The 18,588-nt window shown below is 42.0% G+C and overlaps 7 protein-coding genes across 7 annotated transcripts; 6 read left to right on the forward strand and 1 right to left on the reverse strand.

Moving 5' to 3' along the window:
* Positions 1-439: 439 nt before the first annotated feature.
* BDB00DRAFT_740815 (Nicotianamine synthase) lies at positions 440-1,255 on the forward strand (the record flags this gene model as incomplete). Its single annotated transcript, XM_053118457.1, has 1 exon — positions 440-1,255. A coding segment is annotated over one exon (816 nt), but the record flags the coding sequence as incomplete, so codon positions are not given.
* Positions 1,256-1,846: 591 nt separating this feature from the next.
* Positions 1,847-4,138, forward strand: BDB00DRAFT_882245 (FAD dependent oxidoreductase; the record flags this gene model as incomplete). The annotated part of the gene is made up of 10 exons (XM_053128136.1): positions 1,847-2,102; positions 2,209-2,232; positions 2,325-2,428; positions 2,519-2,743; positions 2,841-2,956; positions 3,028-3,097; positions 3,195-3,446; positions 3,515-3,561; positions 3,662-3,902; positions 3,971-4,138. The coding sequence occupies 10 exons, from the start codon at positions 1,847-1,849 to the stop codon at positions 4,136-4,138; spliced, it is 1,503 nt and encodes a 500-aa protein (XP_052982304.1).
* A 27-nt stretch (positions 4,139-4,165) lies between these two features.
* Positions 4,166-6,312, reverse strand: BDB00DRAFT_811485 (uncharacterized protein). The gene is made up of 4 exons (XM_053122631.1): positions 5,974-6,312; positions 4,946-5,801; positions 4,808-4,883; positions 4,166-4,733 (listed from the first exon to the last, which is right to left on the reverse strand). The coding sequence occupies exons 1-4, from the start codon at positions 6,219-6,221 to the stop codon at positions 4,180-4,182; spliced, it is 1,734 nt and encodes a 577-aa protein (XP_052982305.1). The 5' UTR covers positions 6,222-6,312; the 3' UTR covers positions 4,166-4,179.
* A 3,659-nt stretch (positions 6,313-9,971) lies between these two features.
* BDB00DRAFT_895838 (prepro-carboxypeptidase Z) lies at positions 9,972-12,352 on the forward strand (the record flags this gene model as incomplete). The annotated part of the gene is made up of 12 exons (XM_053128512.1): positions 9,972-10,037; positions 10,164-10,248; positions 10,285-10,342; positions 10,436-10,550; positions 10,635-10,912; positions 10,989-11,023; positions 11,106-11,177; positions 11,315-11,544; positions 11,660-11,685; positions 11,754-11,847; positions 11,948-12,106; positions 12,209-12,352. 12 exons carry the CDS (start codon positions 9,972-9,974, stop codon positions 12,314-12,316), a joined length of 1,326 nt encoding a protein of 441 aa, XP_052982306.1. The 3' UTR covers positions 12,317-12,352.
* Positions 12,353-12,768: 416 nt separating this feature from the next.
* Positions 12,769-14,044, forward strand: BDB00DRAFT_759420 (S-adenosyl-L-methionine-dependent methyltransferase; the record flags this gene model as incomplete). The annotated part of the gene is made up of 5 exons (XM_053119121.1): positions 12,769-12,923; positions 13,079-13,163; positions 13,243-13,567; positions 13,684-13,749; positions 13,851-14,044. The coding sequence occupies 5 exons, from the start codon at positions 12,769-12,771 to the stop codon at positions 14,042-14,044; spliced, it is 825 nt and encodes a 274-aa protein (XP_052982307.1).
* A 52-nt stretch (positions 14,045-14,096) lies between these two features.
* BDB00DRAFT_811491 (uncharacterized protein) lies at positions 14,097-15,932 on the forward strand. The gene is made up of 8 exons (XM_053122632.1): positions 14,097-14,210; positions 14,285-14,358; positions 14,441-14,501; positions 14,590-14,759; positions 14,845-15,089; positions 15,160-15,304; positions 15,401-15,468; positions 15,560-15,932. The coding sequence occupies exons 2-8, from the start codon at positions 14,293-14,295 to the stop codon at positions 15,801-15,803; spliced, it is 999 nt and encodes a 332-aa protein (XP_052982308.1). The 5' UTR covers positions 14,097-14,210; positions 14,285-14,292; the 3' UTR covers positions 15,804-15,932.
* Positions 15,933-17,423: 1,491 nt separating this feature from the next.
* Positions 17,424-17,750, forward strand: BDB00DRAFT_785978 (uncharacterized protein; the record flags this gene model as incomplete). The annotated part of the gene is made up of 1 exon (XM_053120572.1): positions 17,424-17,750. One exon carries the CDS (start codon positions 17,424-17,426, stop codon positions 17,748-17,750), a length of 327 nt encoding a protein of 108 aa, XP_052982309.1.
* Between the last annotated feature and the right edge of the window lie 838 nt (positions 17,751-18,588).

Here is an 18,588-nt window from a genome sequence, read left to right on the forward strand (position 1 = left end):
AACAGTCATACCCGACGCTCTAAACTACTCTTTCTTTCTTTCGCTCTTCCTATTAGTCCATCTATGCACTGGGTACACACATTACACAGGGACCTTGTCATGAGACCTTTATAATACAAGTTCGGTTACATGTGGTTTGTCGTCGAAGCCAGATGACGAATGTGATTGAATAGCAGAAGACCGATAATATAAATAGGGCTACTTGTCAACAAGCTTTCGTAAGATGATAGATATCTGGGAAAAAGTCTTTTTACTTTATATTCTCTTCAAAAAACAAAGCATGGATTATTATACCTCTAGCACTGGTGCCAACAGCTTCTCCACTGTTTCTACCGTTGCGGCTACTGCAGCAAATGCAAGCACAATGGCCGTGCCCGCTCCTGCTTCTACCCCTGCCACTTCTACTACGGGAACGACAAAAAAGAAGACAACTATATTGAACAAGACCACCCTTGGTCAAATTTTGGTCAACGAAGTCAAGCAGCTCTATCATGCACTCGCGTCATCTGTGTCACTCGAGCCTAGTGATTTCGTTAATAGCATATTTACCAAGCTTGTCGATATCTGTATATCGCATCGCGATCCCGAGATGGCTCGCAGGGTACTCAAGCACCCTGATATTCAAAGACTTACACCCCACCTGCGATCACTTTGTGCAACCGGCGAGTACCTTCTGGAGCTACAATGGGCCATGAAGCTTACGGCCGACCACACAGAATACCAAATCTCGGACTTCACATATGCAGACAACTACAAGCTGTTGGTTCGGCTGGAGCTGCACGCGTTGCTAGGTATTGGCGCCCATATTTCACACATTGTGTTTATTGGCAGTGGACCACTGCCACTGTCCTCGATCGAAATGGTGCGACAAGCGCCCTCTATTGGCCGCATCGACAATGTTGACCGCTGCCGCGACGCGATTACAGTCTCGACCGCACTCGCCCAACGACTAAACCTGGACGACAAGCTCCAATTTTATTGTCAAGACGCGATCAAGTTCGAGCACTACGGGTCAGCGGACGTGATTGTGTTGGGTGCACTGGTGGGCTCAGACAATACAGAGAAAGGGGCCTTTCTGTGTCACATTATCGAACAGATGAAATCCGGGGCGATCTTGATGGTCAGAAGTGCACACGCCCTCAGGGAACTGCTATACCCTTCTTGTCGTCTTGAGCAACCTGGGCTCGAGCCACTAGTGGAGATTCACCCGCAGAACGAAGTTGTTAACTCCGTAGTGCTGGCACAAAAAATTTAGTAACATAAAAAAAACCTTGTTTAAAATAAACCACCATCCAAGAACCACACAGGATAAATAAGCTTCGCAGAGGCTGGCTGGCCATTTTGTAATACTCATCGACATACTGTATAAATAAATAAATAAAAAATGTCCGTATCCTGCCCCATCTTTTTTCCGAAAGGGCCAAAACGCTACCCGTTCTTTCTTACTTTCACTTGATTTTTTCTGTATTTGGTGTATTCCTATGGCTTTATCTAACTACTGTGTGCGTACGAGCGCGTACCGTGGGCGGTGCTAAATTTATGCACACACACACACACATACGAAACAAAAAACATATAAAGACATACATGCAGAAGGGATTGAAATGGCATCATAATGATGCTGCTGCTGCTGCAATGCTGCTGCAATGCTAAGCTGAGTTTATAAGACCCGCACAGGCAATTCGCCTCGGGCAACTGGAACGGGGTTTGCTGTCAGTGCTTCTGTTTGTGTGTGTGAAGTGCGCGTCTTCTCAAATTGTTGGGGTTCTCTCATCTTCTTTCCTCTCTTTCAAATAATCTTCCCTGGTTTTTCCCGTATATTTGCTGCGAACAACACCAAAAAAAGATGAACCGCTACGGTGCTCGTCGTCTTGCCCTCGTCCCTTTCCGATCGACCGCAAGCAGATCCCGCTCTATCCATGCCACGACGTCCGTATTAAAAAAGCATGCAGAGCTACATTTCTGGGACAAGTTGCCCGGTGAGGGTCAAGAACCGGTAAAAGGTGTTGAAAAGCTTCTCGGTCCTTTGAGAGCTGATCGATTCGCAAAGTCCATGTTCCCCATAACCACAACTCCCAAAGATGTTTTTGACGTTGCCATAGGTAACAATAACTCTCCTATCTAGAGTCTTGCGTGCTTTTGGTCATATATGAAGATGAGATTAACAAATCAGTGTTTGTTCTTGTTTCAAATGTATGTTCTTTCAAGTGGGAGGAGGCATTGTAGGCTTAGGTAAGAAATTAGAAGACTTGGACCTCTTGCCATATCGAGCGCAAAGACTTGTCGTTATCTTGATGCAATTTATTAACCCAATTGATTATCAGCCACTGCTCGTGAAATTCTTCAACGCTATCCAGAAAAAACGGTCGTTGTGCTTGAAAAGGAAGACCAAGTAGCTGCTCACCAGACGGGCCATAATTCTGGAGTAGTACGTTATCGAGTACAGCTAATAGAGACAGTTTCAGATATCTGGTATTTGGCAGAAGGAAACTGACTTGGTCATTATAATTACGTGTAGATTCACGCCGGATTATATTATATCCCTGGATCCCGTATGGCCCACACGTGTGTTCGCGGTGCTGAGCTCATGTATAAATACTGCGATGAGAACAACCTTCCAGTCGAACGCTGTGGTAAGCTGGTTGTGGCATGTAACGAAGATGAACATGCTCAGGTGGAAAAGCTATACAAACAAGGTACTGCCAATGGCGTACAAGGGCTTGAAATTATATACAGGGATCAAGTAAGTTATATGAATATGGATAATTTGACAGCTATCTATCAGATGCAGCGATGTCGTGTTTACTTACTTTCTGTATCCGTACACGTTGTCTGTATAGATCAAAGCGATGGAGCCCAATGTCGAAGCCTACAGTGCATTGCATTCGCCCAACACGGGTATCGTAAATTATTGGCTTGTTAGTCAGTGTTTGGCGGAAGAAATCCGACAATCAGGGTAAACTCTTGTGTGAGGGAAGAAAATTTTACAAGCATCATGTATACTGATGATTCCATTATGTCTCGTAGTCGTGGCGACATCAAGCTCTCATTCGAAGCACTGAAAATAGACAAGGATGATGATAAGCGGCAAGTGCTGGTAAGAGGATGCTAGTTATTGGTTTTTATATAAAATCGTCATCTAGTGCTATATGATTAGAGAATAAGTGACCTGATTGTTATAATTTTATGGTTAGATCAAAGGCCGAGAACCTGGTCAAAATGGACCGAATCTCTATGTTCTAGCTAAAAATGTCATTACCTGCGGCGGTTTCTATTCGGATCGCTTGGCAAAACTTACAGGAGGTAACCCGAAGGAGCACCGAGTCGTTACGTTCCGCGGTACATACTATCAATTGAAATCTGAATATCGAGCGATTGTGTCTCGTAATATTTATCCTGTACCAAGTGGAGGCGGTATTCCAGTTGGCGTGCACTTTACCCCTACTGTAAGTTTTCGCAGAGTTTGAGATGGATCGTTGTTCATAGCATAATTTACATGCTTCACGCTTTGTAGGTGGATGTTCGAAGAGGACACCAAATGATTGTTGGTCCAGGTGCATGGTATGTATTAGTTGTTTTGATTTCCGTTTCTTTGAACATCAACTGTCACAAGAGGTAGTAGCGTGCTAAATCAAGTCATACCATATACAATACTATGTAGCATCACGTTCTCACGAGAGGGCTACAAATTCTTTGATTTTAAGCTAAAGGATGTGCTTGACTTTGCAACCAACATGGCATTATGGGCATTCGTCCTTCAGAATTTCTCACTGTCCTTGGGCGAGCTCTACAGAGATCTCAGCAAGCGTGCCTTCCTAAAGAGCGGACAGCGATATATCCCAAGTCTCACGGCTGATATGGTCGAGCCAAGCTTTACTGGCGTAATGTCACAGGTGTTCGAGGTACTTGGCTGGATAACAAAAATAGAAGACAATACATGATTAGCTGCTAATAAATCTTCTTTTTATAGCCTGGAGGTGGAGCAGCAGGCGATTATATCCTTGAACGCAACTGTTTAGATGGTCTCGCACTTAATCTTAGAAACGCACCATCTCCTGCAGCAACAGGATCCCTGGCTATTGGTGAATTGATGGCTGACGCAGCTGCTGAAGATTTTGAATGGGACAAAAAACAATAACGACAGTTGTAAACAAATAAATGTACATATGATAAAGAGTATTATGTATTATCAGTGTTATTATTTGCTTCGTCCTGTTGTAACCGTTCCATGAACTGGATGACTTGGGGTAAGTCCAGATCGGGTGGATTGCTCTCTACCGAAGCTAATAACGGTTCGAGTATACTGTCTACTTCGTCAATCGTCATGTTACAACAGGCCGCAATCAGTCGCTTGCATTGCATTTCTTTTTCCGATGAATAGGCTTTGAGCTGTTCGACTTCCGCGGCGAGTTCTTGCCGTATCTTTGAATGTGCTTCAACCTGTGCCTGCAAAAGCTGGACTCGTTCTTCCAACCATTTTTCGCGTGCTTGTCCTTCAGTGTCTATCTGCTTGTTGCTGTTGGATTGGAGCGCTTCTTCAAGTTTTCGTATTAATTCGTGCGATTCTGCTAGTTTCTGCCCTTTGCTTTGCTGTGCTGCGAGTTTTTCCCGTTCGTCGTTCAGTTCTCGCGTGACGGAACGTAGCCGTGCTTGTGTCCGTTCTAGTTGTTCGTCACGCTCTCGTAATCTTGTATGATAGTCTTTGTCGAGTTCATCTACAATTTTTTGCACAGCTGGAGAATAATCATGGATGCATTTATTAGTAAACCCGCGATATCCACCAAAACAGCACGCCACGCCAACTTACTTGAAACAATCTCGCGCCCGCGCGTACTTGGTCCATATGTTTTCTTAGAAGTATCAGGAATAGGGGTATCCAGTGGCTAAATCACTTGATGTCAGCTTTCGCTGGACACATCTTTCCTTCATTTTCTTTTTCAAGTACCTCTTTTGCTTCAGCGATATTCCGGGTGATCGAACTAAACTCGTTCAGCATGGTCACCATGTTTTGTAATCCAAGTCGCATGGCAATACTTAATACTGTATCGCCGTTTATATCTTCCGCGTGAATGACTGACTGTAAATGACGTGAACTGCCGATCGTGCTTAGGATATGCTCCATGTAAAACATGGCCGCGTTATATCGTCCGTGCATAGCTGCCGTCAACGCCGTATGGTGAATGACTGTCCTCCTCCGCCGATCTATCACAGGAATAGATTCTTTCAAGTGCTCCAGCAATTTCGGGAAGCATTGTGTTTCAAAACAGTGAGGCATCATCACGCCACGCATCAGTGCTGTTTCGCCGGCATGGTTGACACGACAGGTGTCAGCCCCACGTACGATTAGTAGTTCCAAGGTTTTTATCCGTGCCAATGATGCAGCCCAGTGTAACGCTGTGTGGCCTTGGTCGTCGATTACGAGGTTGATATCAATATCCGGCGGCTTTAATAACTCTGGTATTTGTGGTGAATCGTCTGACGAAACGAAAAGACCCATCAACAAACTGCGATGCTTTTCGTCGTCAATTACTTTTATTTTCTTGCGCGGTCGTTCGTCAATGGATCGTCGATGGTTTGGATGCGGTGATGAGGCGATAGACATGGGCGTTGATGCGGCGCTTAACGGTGACGGAGGAGGTGAGGATGTATGTGCTGGATCGTAATGTGCAAGTGCTTCTTCTCGTGTAGGTAATCGATTATACTCGTCGTCGTACTGTGATGGATCTAATTCGAATAACGGCCGTGCGACATCATATACACCATATTTTTCTGCAAGTCCTTTGCCAATCTCCACGGGAATCCTGTAATTATAAACAATTATTTTGTTGAGGTTACCTTAACTTTACAATTCCAAAAACTTTATTTCCTCCTCTGTTTTTCCAGCAGACACGCACGCATACACAGAGACAAAGTTAACCGAATATAACGAGACAAACAAAAACAAAAACAAAACGGAAGGTGTATATTTCTTACCAAGTGCCTTGGAATTTACCATAACCCCCTTGTACCTTTTCATGTACACCCGACGAGAGTTCTCGTTCGACAATGCGCGTTCGTTTTACTTTGCCAAAACCAGCGACTTTCAGAATTTGGGTGGAGTTCATGTACGAGTCTTTTTGTCTTCGCATAAGTGCAATCCCTCGTACAAGCATCTCGTATACGGCTATGCCGGAGTACATTGCTCGATATACTTCGGTTGTGTAATTATTATAATCTTGCATAATGGGTAAAATAGAGGAATAATTAAATAGTGTTGGTGTTGAAAAATAAAGCAAGAGAAAAAAAAAGGGGGGAAGAAGTTATGAGTGTAACTGGAAAACGCGTTCGGACATGAAATCAGTTTCATACGCGTTTATTCGCGTGCTCGCTTTTACCGTGGCTGGCGTAGTTCAGTCCACCGATTCATGCGCCGGTTACGGATGATATATTTTCTATTGTGACAAATCTGGTTCAATGGATAAGCTCTAATTAATCATAATACAAGAGCTTATGATGATCGGATACATTACGTAAGAGCGATCTGACAACATTAGTGCTATTATATGTGTTGATGTGGTTTTGCGACAACATCATACATACTGTCAAATGATAAATCACATAAATACACACCGTGGATCCTAAAGCGGTGATGAAACGATGTATAAATCCGTGATAAATTAGCCTTATATCCCTAAATACCAGACGGCTACATACAGGTGACTTTGACATGCATAATAGCATCAGCTGCTGCCAGAAGTAAATGCGGGAACTGCGATGAAATCTCAAAATAAGCCATCACCTTCCTAACTACATTATTGGAGGAAGAGACCATGAATTATTGAGAGCTTACAGAAAACTTTCTTTCATTCATCTATTAGCTCATACTCTGCACCACTCATATGTGGCCTCACTCTTTTTAGAAGCTAAATACCAGCTAAGATTAATCGGAAAACGTGGGGTTTAGGTCTTTCTGTGACTGACTAAAAAGAAGAAATTAATCTGGGTGCTGTCCGCGTATAGTGCGCTATCATGGAGCAATAGAAATATTCTGAGACAAACAAGTAGCTCGACGTGCCTTTTGAAAGGTTGCATGATAATTCCTGCCCCTGATCCATAGCTAAGAGGAACTACGCAATGAGCGTTTTCGGGGGAAGCTAAATAAAAACTCTTGCTAGGTTTGATTTGTCCGGTTATAATATGTTGGTACACTTCAGCTGTCTTTCTGAGCATCAGATATAGCACCACGTATAGTCAGCTGCTGCAAAGAACAGAGATCAATAATATGTGAAGTACACTACAGCTGTACCCCGGTTTTTGCAACCGAGGGTTTTCCGATTTTTTTTTGCAAAATGTGAGGATTTGCAAGTAACGGGGTAAACAATTCTGCTTCAAATAGACACTGGATAAGTCATCCTATAAACACTAGCCCATTGTTTATCTGTCAGAGTTGATGTACGATACGTTCTGTGGGATTACACAGCTCTAAATGTTACTACTTGCATATATAAGACCGTTCTTTAATTGAAGCTGTCTAGTGCAGTAACCGTATCATTTTATTCCTCGATAATACGCAACAGATGCTTCTTTCAGTTGATATTGAAGAAATTGAAGCTGTTTTTACCCCGATAACGTGCAAATCGTATAAACTCATTTGCAAGTTGCAAATTTGCGAAAGTACTAAGTTTTTTTTTGAATTTCTCAATAAAAAGTTGCAGATATACGAGGAATTGCAAACCCAGGGGTTGCAAAAACCGGGGTACAACTGTATTGGTCGCCACATTAGTTTTGCATCATAGCAGCAAAAGAGGGAAAAAGGGGTGCTGCGTAACAACGATATAAGGTACATACACAAAAACATTGACAAGGCAGCTTGTGGATCAACAACACGTACGAAAAGAGCAAGCATTGTTAAAGGAAATGGTCGAGAAGGACCTTAAGAAGTCGGCAGCTTTACGCTGCAATACATAATTAAAGAACGCGGGGGAGCTCGCTCATTAGAGTGAATTGCGTTCAATAGGAATCTAGTCGCCGTGATAGCTACCATGCTTGGTGTTTTGACAGGAATTTAAAGCACAAGCAAGAGGTTACTTACTGAGCCCGACATGAGGGTCGTCGCTGGCAAATGGTATGGTGCCGAAGAAACTGTGGCTGGTACGCAAATTTTGTGTTTGTCTTCTCATTGACAATCTTGCCAACTTTTAAAATAGCAGCTGGTAGCACTAGCTGGTAATACAGTTCCGTCGTCGAAATTTTTTTATGGCAGCCCTTCAATTTCTATTACACCAAACAATGACCAATGACGACCACGTTTTGTTTTGAGCAATATGATGCATTGACGCGATTTTCAAAGTGTAAAAGCAGAATATGTTAGCTAATAGTCAGTTGAAGATACATGAACTCTGAACTTATAAACATATTCGAGATATTTTGAGTTTGACAATCCTTATCAATCCTACAGTTTATATGTTGAAATAATTGATCCCAATAAACATGTTGCTCCTTCTTCTACAAGTGCAAGGCCTTTCAGTCTGATCTGACAATCTTGGGGTGTACGCGGCATGGGACTGTTATTAAGCTCACCATTGCCACTGTTGGGCAGCCCAAGAATAAGAGGAGAGTCTCCTCTACTGCATCACACGTTGACTTGGTAACGCTCTTAGCATAGAGATCACCCGAGTCTATAACATCGTCTGTCCGTAACAATTTTGACAGGCAAGATTTGATATGGGCTCTACCCTGCTGGTTCTGACAGCTGCGTTGTAAGAATCACCAGCAACATTAATACCCGAACTGGCCTCATCTGTGCCCATGCAGAAACACGCAAAGGAGCTGCAAGTTTTCAGCCAACAACAGTACATCGTAGCCATTTTATGGCGTTTTCTCTGTTATGCTAGCTGTACAACGGACGCTAGACCTGGTCAATGTGGCATCATCATCATCATACCCACGCCCTCAATTATACACTCATAGCGTCTATAGACAGCTCTTCTCACCCCACTTCTTACATCTTCACTTCTCGCTTCCTTTCCTAACTTTTCTTACTTGTTCGTTACCTCTCCTCACCAAACATCTTAATCCGGCTTGACTTTTTCCCTCTCTAGGAGGGCGTTTTCAATTATATAATCACCTCCTACTATGTATTTTCTTCTTTCCTTTCAATCACCGCACCGCAAGGAAGCGACAAGAAAGCTACATTCATATCGTCATTAGCCTTCCAATAAATATAAGCTTTAAACTAGCTGTACAACGACAGTGTCTGCCCAGATACTTACAATCCGGAACGTGAATGGGTAGACAGTGTGAATCAATAGAACAAGGTGAGACTCGAATATATCAAAGGGTAAAACAATAGGGATCCATATAACTTAGGATCCCGTCTTCATATATACATTGAGTAATAGAGGGCTAGCTATTTTCCTAAATTGATCTACATCATACTTCTATCTAGAATATCCACGCCTATTACTCCTTAATCAACATGCAGATGACCGCAGTCATCCTATCGTCTTGATCATGCATTGTCGATCGGCATTTATGCAGGTTGGGTATCGTCGTAACGGTATGCACCGTTACAATCTTGCTCAAAGAACCTAATTGTCGAATTCAGGGCTAAGATGAAAAGCAGTGAGTATTTATATAAGCTTTTGTTTGATTTCGCAAATTAAAATGAGACTCTTATAGTTGGTTTTCTAGCTGTGTATCTCACGGCTGGCTTTTACAGCTTTCTCATGTCAATGTCAAAAGAGCTTCTTGATAAGCACTTCTCTTGGGATACAATGTACATCATTTAGTGGAATGATCGACAAAGATATAAATTCCGAGAAACTGTCTTTCTTCGCATAATTGATATCGTCATGTTTTGGCTGCTCATATTCTGGCAGCTGTTGCCTATTTATGCTCTCGCATTACAGAACGCTTTTGACCAGATAGTCAGTGGCAACTCTGCAACTGTTACGCAGGAAGCAGCTACGACAATGCGTGTCATCTCCAGCATGCGCAATCCCAGTTCATCGATTCGTCTTCTGCAACCAACATTGTGCGATCCGAATGTAACGCAGGTAATTGCAAAGCGATAAACTGTGGTGCACTGTTATACAAATTATAGATCTAGATAGGTTTGCATATCAATATATCATCAAGCGCAACATACAATAAATTACGGGTTATCCCTTCCTCAATGATAGTATTCAGGCTACTTTGACGTCAAACCGGACGTGCATTACTTTTTCTGGTTCTTCGAAAGCGTGACTGAAGACGCGCCCTTAACATGTAACAAGGAAACGTTTATATTTGCTATTCTTAAAGTTGCTAACTTTCATTTTGTCATGTGGTTGAATGGTGGCCCTGGATGCTCGAGTATGGGGTAAGTTGGTCGAGTACTATATCTTATTACACTCAAGAGTGTGCAACTGTGATCTGCACTACAGAGAGCTAATGATATACATATATATAAAAGAGGTGTATTCACGGGACCTGGTCCTTGTCGAGTCACAGACGACGGAAGAAGTATGGAAGCAGTTTACAACCCTTATAGTTGGCATCGTTATTCGAACATGCTGTTCTTGGATCAGGTGTGCATATCGTATCATGATATTCACTAAGGAGTATATCTTCACTAAACTAACAGCTATGTTTTCCTCTCAAAAATAAAATAGCCAGCTGGTACCGGGTTTTCATATGGAAACGGAACTATCAATAGAACGGAAGAAGGTGCTCCTTTACTGTATGAGACCCTACAGCTCTTTCTTGAAGCCTTTCCGCAATATAGCAAGCTGCCGTTCCACCTGTTTGGTGAGTCGTACGCGAGCCGTTATGTCACAGAATATGCCCGATATATCGTTGAGAGGAATACTGCTGCACTGGCATTGGATCGCAAAATTTTGCTTCAAACGGTCGGATTCGGCAACCCTTGGATCGATCCACTGTATCATTAGTAAGCAAAATATGTATTCAACGAATTATTTGACTATCACAATTTTGTTTTTTTAATAATCATCAACACATTATAGTGAATCAGACCCTCAAATGACTTGTGACTCTACGAGTTAGTATTATTATAATAATAAACAAGAATAAGTTCTTTAATTATCTGCACGATCTGACTTTCGATTTTCTTTTTTTGCTAGACCCATTTACTGCACCACCAGAAACGTGCAAAAAGATGAAAGAGATTTTTCGTCACGAATGCATGCCGTTGTGTAAGTCTTTCCGTAACATACTGCGCATACACAGAAGCAGCAACACGCTTTATTTAAGTGAGCGATAAAGCATGTTATTAAGATGGAGTCTGATAACCTCGTATTTCTGCGTATACGTAATAAATGAATGTATCTAGTAAATCAATGTTCAATCATGGATACCATTCGAGACTGCTCTGCGGCTGATAAAAGCTGTCAAGCTATACAAGATTTGTTCGATTCTACCGGCCAAAGCAACACCGATGTTCGTATACCTGCAATTCAATACACTCCACCTCAAACGTATGCACGATTTCTAAACCTTGCGTCCACGCAAAAGCAAATTGGAGCTACCGTTCGTTATACGGAATGTTCCAATGATGTTAGAGTAAGTTCACTTCGAACCGAGCGAATAAAAGTTCATGTAGAAAGCACACATTACTGTTATATCTAACACTCTTTTGACATGTTGCTTTACATAACACACACAATCTAAAAATCAGCAATCTTTCTCATATTCCGGTGATATGTAAGTAAATCAAAAAATTAATTAGATTTTCTTTTTATGTATTAAATACATCTTTTTTTTCTATTAAGTGCACGGAGCTCGAGACTATCTGTTACATTTCTTCTCGACCATGGAATACACCTCCTTGTATATGTCGGCGATGTCGATTTTCTTTGCAATTGGGTATGTAAGAGTACGATAAAATGAAAAAAAATACCAAGATAAGCTCACATTTGTAGATGTTGCAATAAACTAATCGGTTCGCCTTGTTCTCGCAACAAAGTACGGCAATTATGCGCTGTTCAACGACCTGAGGTGGGATGGTGCTGATAAGTATCGTGCAGAGTCGCTGGTACCTTGGATATTGAATGATCGTGAGGTTGGGCAGATAAAATCGTCAGGCCCTCTAACCTTTATTCGTGTATACCAAGCGGGGCATGTGGTGAGTATATCAAGATTTATCATGTATAGCTGCAAACAGAGTGTATGTAATATGCATCTCAAAGGTTTAACGACAAAAATGATTGACCACTGCGGACTATAGGTGCCCTACTACCAACCACTTCCATCTCTAGCTATGTTTCGAGCTTGGATCACGAATACTCCTCTCAATCCACTTCCAGCCATCTATGCCGGGTCAAAGGAAAGCTAATTTACAATGTGGGAACCCGACACTGTTTTGACCGTGTATAAGTATCAAAATAAACTTAAAATGAAACGGGAATGCCTACATTTGAAAGAAAAACGCTTTACGTGGTTATTGTCATGAAGATTGGGAGTGGAAAACTCCTGGAGAATATATGCACTGAGCTCAAGATGGTTTTTCTTACGTTCTATCATGTACATACAATGGTAAAAAGACGTCCTACTGTAAAGCAGTATAAATGTACAGTTACGTTTCCCTAAAACGGGTACAAACCGAGCGCAGGTGCATTAAGGGGTGCTCAACGTACCTCCATTGACAGTTATTAGCCAATGGCAAAGCAGCTATGAGATAATAAAGAAAGTGAAATTACGCATATATATGACCTTCAAGGACAGCACATTCGTCTTCTCTTGCATTATCATTACATAAACGTTTCGGTAAACTCCTGCTCTAAGGAAATGGAAACTACACAACACCACCGCGAAGTCATCAGTGCTACCACATTCCGTGTAAGCGGCGGTCGTCGCCTTGCAGACGATGTTAATGTTGCGTACATTCTACCGAGCGACAAGGATGAAGTAAAGCGACTTAAGCTCAACCATGACCTTTGGAGGTACATTCTTTGGAATCTCCAATAGTAATAATGCAAGCTTGAAGCCCAATAACTAAATAGAATTTGACTTTAATGTTTAGGAGCTTAATGAACGGGTAAGTCCTAAAGAGATGCTGTTGATTATTTGTATATGCTCATGATGTTATTATCTATAGCTTATACAAATCTGACATGCACGATCAATTGAAGAAAGGGATACGCGTGCTAGATGTGGGATGCGGACCTGGATGGTGGACCTTGGTAAGGATATCAACATCGGTAGCATTTTCTCACCAATAGATTACATTTTCTAAAAGGAATATTAATTTGAAACAAATAGGACATGGCCGCCTTATATCCAAATTCCCAATTTATTGGTATTGACATGGCAGATGTTTTTGTTACCAAAGACTTGCCTTCCAATGTCACTTTCAAACAAATGAATGCCGGCACTGGACTTGACTTTGAAGACGCGTCGTTCGATTTTGTTTTTCAACGTTTCTTGGTGATGGGTTTATCGGTCGACCAATACAGTTCTTCGGTTGCTGAAATAAAACGCGTGTTGAAGCCAGAAGGCGCCATTGAAATTTTGGAACTGATTAATGACTATTCCAACCCTAGTCCAGCCTTTGCACGCATTGGATTATGGAGTAGGTCTATTTTTTGTTACCTTTTTTTTCTCATGATCAAAGGGACGAGATGGACTCATAAATATGCTTATTTCTACTAGTACAACAAGCCATGAGCGCTCGTGGCTTGGATTCGTTCATTGCGGATAAAGTGTCTTCAGTTCTTGAAAATGCAGGCTTCCATAATATAAAGGATGTCAACTACGACGTGCCTATTGGTAAACTCTTTTTATATATACATCTCTTCACACCCCCATATATCAGCAGGAAGAAAAGCGAGAAAATAAGAAAATAGCTAACTGGTTATAACAAAATTTAGGACCATGGGGAGGCGAACCGGGTGAAATGTTCCTTGCTATCCAAAGATTGGCACTTCCCGCTGTCAAGGTCATGGTTACTGAGTTGACGAATGCAACTACGGAGGAATATGACAAAACTGTGAAGCAGGCCTTTGAGGAGGCAAATACTCACCAAGTCTCGACACGATTCAGACTTATATATGCTAGCAAATAAAGGATGATGGAGGAGTAATTCATAACGCGTACAGTAGCAATACAATAAAAGTCCCATGTTCAATTATTTTGTTGCTAGCTTACTAGCTACACATAAGGCCGATCAAAATTTGAAGTAACCAGCGGCCCCGAACTTTTGTTTTCAGTTGACTCACTACTACTCATCGGTACGATTGACATTTCACGAGAAACAAAGTTTTTACTTTTCCTAAATCACCCCCCCTAAACTGCGCGCATATAGTTATAATCATGGCAGACACAGCAAATGGCGAGACCGGTGTGATTGCCTTATACCAGACCTTTTTGAAGGATCCTGTAAGCACAGAAAAAAAAGTTACTATTACACTTCTTGAAACTTGAAGAAACGAAATAATCATAACCAATCTTAAAATCGCAGGAAATATCTACTCCTGTCGCAGTCTTTAAAGCATTAACGGAATTCGTTCGTGATAACGCAGGTAAAAAGAGCTGTCTATAGCATTTCAACCTCATTTATAGTCAGGATCTCGCTGTTAATAATAGCGGACGTGTTGAAAATCAATATAGCACCCACAATGTCGGAATTCATGGAGACGCTGGAGCGAGCTGCGCAATCGATCCGAGACGATTCTCAAACGCGACGTGCAGAAAAAGGTCAACACAAAGCAACCATTGCCACCCTGGCTGGTGTCGATCTATTTATGCGATTCGTGACAAGGAACTCGCATGATTTTTCAGTACGTCCTTATATATGTTACTCACAATATACGTTCGGATGGATGGAACTGCAGAGAGATTAAGTGTGTTTGATGAATGTAATAGCTTTCTACCAAGAGCTTTGATGATTTCAAAGACCATCTGTTGTCGCGTGCAACACTGATTCTCGAAAAAGCATTCACAGCACGTATCAAAGCAGCCGAGATCGGCGCCGAGTTTGTGCAGGACAACTCAGTCATTTTGGTACATGCGTATTCTCGTGTCGTGATGAGCGTCCTGTATCATGCAGCAAATGTACAGAACAAAAGATTTAAAGTATATGTAACGGAAGGTCGGCCAAATAGTGAAGGGTAAGCACGGCAAGAGGAAAAGGAGGGAATGAGGATTAGTTGTTTCCGAGTGATTAAACTGGATCATTAGATTGAATGCTGTCAAAGCTCTTCGGGAAGCGGGCATTCCTTGTCGGGCGATTCTGGACTCGGCTGTGGGATACATTGTAGACAAGGTGGATATGGTCTTTGTTGGCGCTGAAGGTGTTGTAGAAAACGGGGGTGTCATTAACCAGGTAAGGCAATGAGATCCATTTTCCATCATTCCTCTTTGCTGTGGTACTATACAATGTACGTGTCTGGATACAAACTCATCACATCCAAATAACTAGGTTGGTACATATCAAATTGCACTTGTTGCCAATACACTTGGTAAACCCGTATACGCCGTAGCAGAAAGGTAATGCACTAGTTGGTTACGTATATCGAGAAGCTGTCAGAAGGGGGCCTTTTGAAACTAACTAGATAACCGGGGGACTGGACCATCATAGTTACAAATTCGTTCGTGTATATCCTCTCAACCAATATGATCTGCCTGCCGCTACACCCGAAATTGTAAGCTTCACTTCAAGGAGAAAGTCGTTCAGCAACAACGGAGACTCCGACGCATCACTGGAGGCATCCAACCCATCCGTAGATTATACTCCCCCACAGTATGTCACCCTGTTGCTGACGGATTTGGGTGTGCTTACCCCTAGTGGAGTCAGTGATGAGCTTATCAAGCTATACTTGTAAAAATACTTCTTTGTACGTAAAGTTTTATAAAACATATCAAAAGCATTACTCTAAGCGCAGATTGTGTGAGCAGTGTATGATATGCTTAGAAGAATTGAATCCGAAGCGTTAAAGACGAACTAATATTACTTATAGTGGCACATAATGCAATAGAGCTCTTTTTCTTTTGCATCTTTGCCTCAATGTCACGAATCACACCATACTTATCGTTTGTTTTGGTTCGTTGAGCTACTGTATGTGTTATGAAAATTATTCACATAAAGATTTTGCTGGTTACATGCGCCGTTCTGACACAGCCATGATTTCACGTGTGCCTTCTTTGAACTTCTCCCCTTAAACCGAGTTTACAACGAGTATGTTATGTAAGTACAACTGCAAAGGGAAATGATCGTACTGTGACAAGAGTGAACAGTGTACGCGCATGTGTGAAATACAACGAAAGGAGGGGGGCTTGATCTTGTCATGTTCGAGCAGTGCGCAGTGAGTGCAACAACTAGTGATTGACTAAATTCTTCTTTGTAGTTCCTTCAACAACACCGCTTCATTTACTTGTCAATCGCAATTGTCATTATTATTCGTTTTGTGCAACGGTAATATCTCTTCTATTAAACGGTACCTCAAGGAAGTGACCACATGCTCATGGGCACCGGTCCGTTCAGCAGTCTTCCAGAAAATTTTAACTCCTTCTACTGCTTCCAGAATTTCCTCCGCTTCATATTCGCCTCCTACTCCTTTTAAGTCGCCCTCTACTGCTAAGTTCTCCTTAGCTGCTTCGTCTAATAAGCCCTCTTCTCGTGACACACCGAGATATAGATAATACATGGGATTATCTGGCATCGATGTAAAGCGGCTAGAAAGCCCATTCAGAATTGCCCCCAGTACGTTCACTTCCTTTTCCATAAAACCAAACACACTCTTAGGGCAGCTCGAGTGAATTTAGAGACGCGAGAAATCTCCTTCGAAACGCTTTGAACTGAGTCCGCGACTGATTGTCATGTAACGTGTTGTCACTGTAGAAGAACAGAGCGGTGGAAATTGCACGATGCTTCTTAAGATGTATCTCACACATCATCCTCATACCTCCCACGGAAAGAAGAGATTAATGCACACAGATATACTATATACCAAAGGGCCATTATTCATCCAATCATTATACCTGCCGAATAAAAAGAATTGCTAATTCACTGCTACCATTATTTTACGCATTTGATATAAGGAGCGCCAGTACATTCAGTGAGCGTGATATGAAAGCTATATGCTTATGCTCAGTTGAATACTATTAAAAATGTTATCACAAACTTCTTCTCGAACGCTAACCAACCCTTCACAGTCACCATTTCTATTCATTACTCACCGAAAGATGTGGTGAGTCCACAATCTCAACTAAACGAACAAACAAATTTCTTGCCGATCTTCCAATTGAACTTTGTATATTTCGTACAGGAAACACTAGAGTATATCTTACGAACTGCAACATATTCCGATCGCACGCACGCAGCAAGCTAATCAAGCGTACAAGCAAACGCTATTGGCAGGATTAGCACAGCAGAAGATACCAACAAATATATACTGTAAGAACAATGGTAATAGCGAGGAACAAACAAATTCAAACAGAAAAAAATGGCACAGAAGGTGGACGCAAGTTGGACAGAAGGTGGACGCAAGGTAGACAGAAGGTGGACGCAAGGTGGACGCAAGGTAGACAGAGAGTCCACCTTCTGTCTACCTTGCGTCCACCTTCTGTCCACCTTGCGTCCACCTTCTGTCCACCTTGCGTCCACCTTCTGTCCACCTTGCGTCCACCTTCTGTCCACCTTGCGTCCACCTTCTGTCTACCTTGCGTCCACCTTGCGTCCACCTTGCGTCCACCTTGCGGACATCAAGACAATCACGATCAACAAGAAAAGCGAGAGCTCTTCTGCGACAAGTTATCACAAAATAACGTGAACCCTCAAAAGTAAGAATTTACCAAAAGCATTTGTCGTGTTTACTAACCACTTTCTAGAGCTCATGTTTCTGCACTCGATGCTCGTTTAGTGCCAAGAAAGCGTGATTGAGCAGCAGTGAGTGAAAGGTACAATCTCGCTCTTCTTGTTATACAAGGTATCGCTTATACTTATCTGTACTTGTAATAAATTTCTAAAATCGACCTCTCGTCCAGTTTCAAAACCGTTGCTCTATCAGTTTGGAGAAAATGAGGGTCGTGGAAGTTGGCGGCGAGTGGTACTTAAAGTTGAAGATATCAATCATCAACATGGTTTAAAATACGACCTTTGAGCAGTAAGTATATAAGCAGTAACTCGAATTGCGAACTAAATGACACGCATTATGAAATCATTGTCTGTTTACATATGTAAACAAAACAGTAATATTTCTATCTTGCTATCATCTTAATTATTATAACGTGTATACAAATACTAAGTCGAACTTGGATTATTAGTGACCAAGCTTCAAGTTCTGTCAATCACACGTAAAACGTGGATCGTAAAATTTCTTTATTAAGCCAGCGTCAGTGCGCGGTCAACAAGCCTTGGCACAGGCGGACATTGCTGTAAGTAGAACGTGATTTAAAACACATCTTGAACTGCGCTGCTTGGATTATATAGCGCAGCACTGCAACCACCAAGCAACCAATGTCATCTCCTAGTTAAGTTCGTTCCAATTATGTGTCAAAGCAGCGCCGGGTTAGGAGACGGTAGTGCTACCACAGCAACAACACAAAGCAACACCAAACTTATACCATAACCAGACTGTGATCGAGTTATCGGCGACATGCTAGATTACC

The sequence above is a fragment of the Zychaea mexicana genome (genome assembly GCF_025766255.1).
Source record: "Zychaea mexicana strain RSA 1403 chromosome Unknown BDB00scaffold_17, whole genome shotgun sequence".
Lineage (NCBI taxonomy): Eukaryota > Fungi > Mucoromycota > Mucoromycetes > Mucorales > Lichtheimiaceae > Zychaea > Zychaea mexicana.

What these genes read in the sequence shown, in the direction of transcription:
- BDB00DRAFT_811491 (XM_053122632.1), top strand. Translation starts at nt 14,293, where the DNA reads ATGGCAGACACAGCAAATGGCGAGACCGGTGTGATTGCCTTATACCAG. An exon ending in GGAACTCGCATGATTTTTCA is followed by an intron (nt 14,760 to 14,844) that starts GTACGTCCTTAT and finishes TGAATGTAATAG; the next exon opens with CTTTCTACCAAGAGCTTTGA. An exon ending in ACGGGGGTGTCATTAACCAG is followed by an intron (nt 15,305 to 15,400) that starts GTAAGGCAATGA and finishes CCAAATAACTAG; the next exon opens with GTTGGTACATATCAAATTGC.
- BDB00DRAFT_811485 (XM_053122631.1), bottom strand. Translation starts at nt 6,221, where the DNA reads ATGCAAGATTATAATAATTACACAACCGAAGTATATCGAGCAATGTAC. An exon ending in GGTAAATTCCAAGGCACTTG is followed by an intron (nt 5,802 to 5,973) that starts GTAAGAAATATA and finishes TTATAATTACAG; the next exon opens with GATTCCCGTGGAGATTGGCA. An exon ending in CGGGCGCGAGATTGTTTCAA is followed by an intron (nt 4,734 to 4,807) that starts GTAAGTTGGCGT and finishes ATTATTCTCCAG; the next exon opens with CTGTGCAAAAAATTGTAGAT.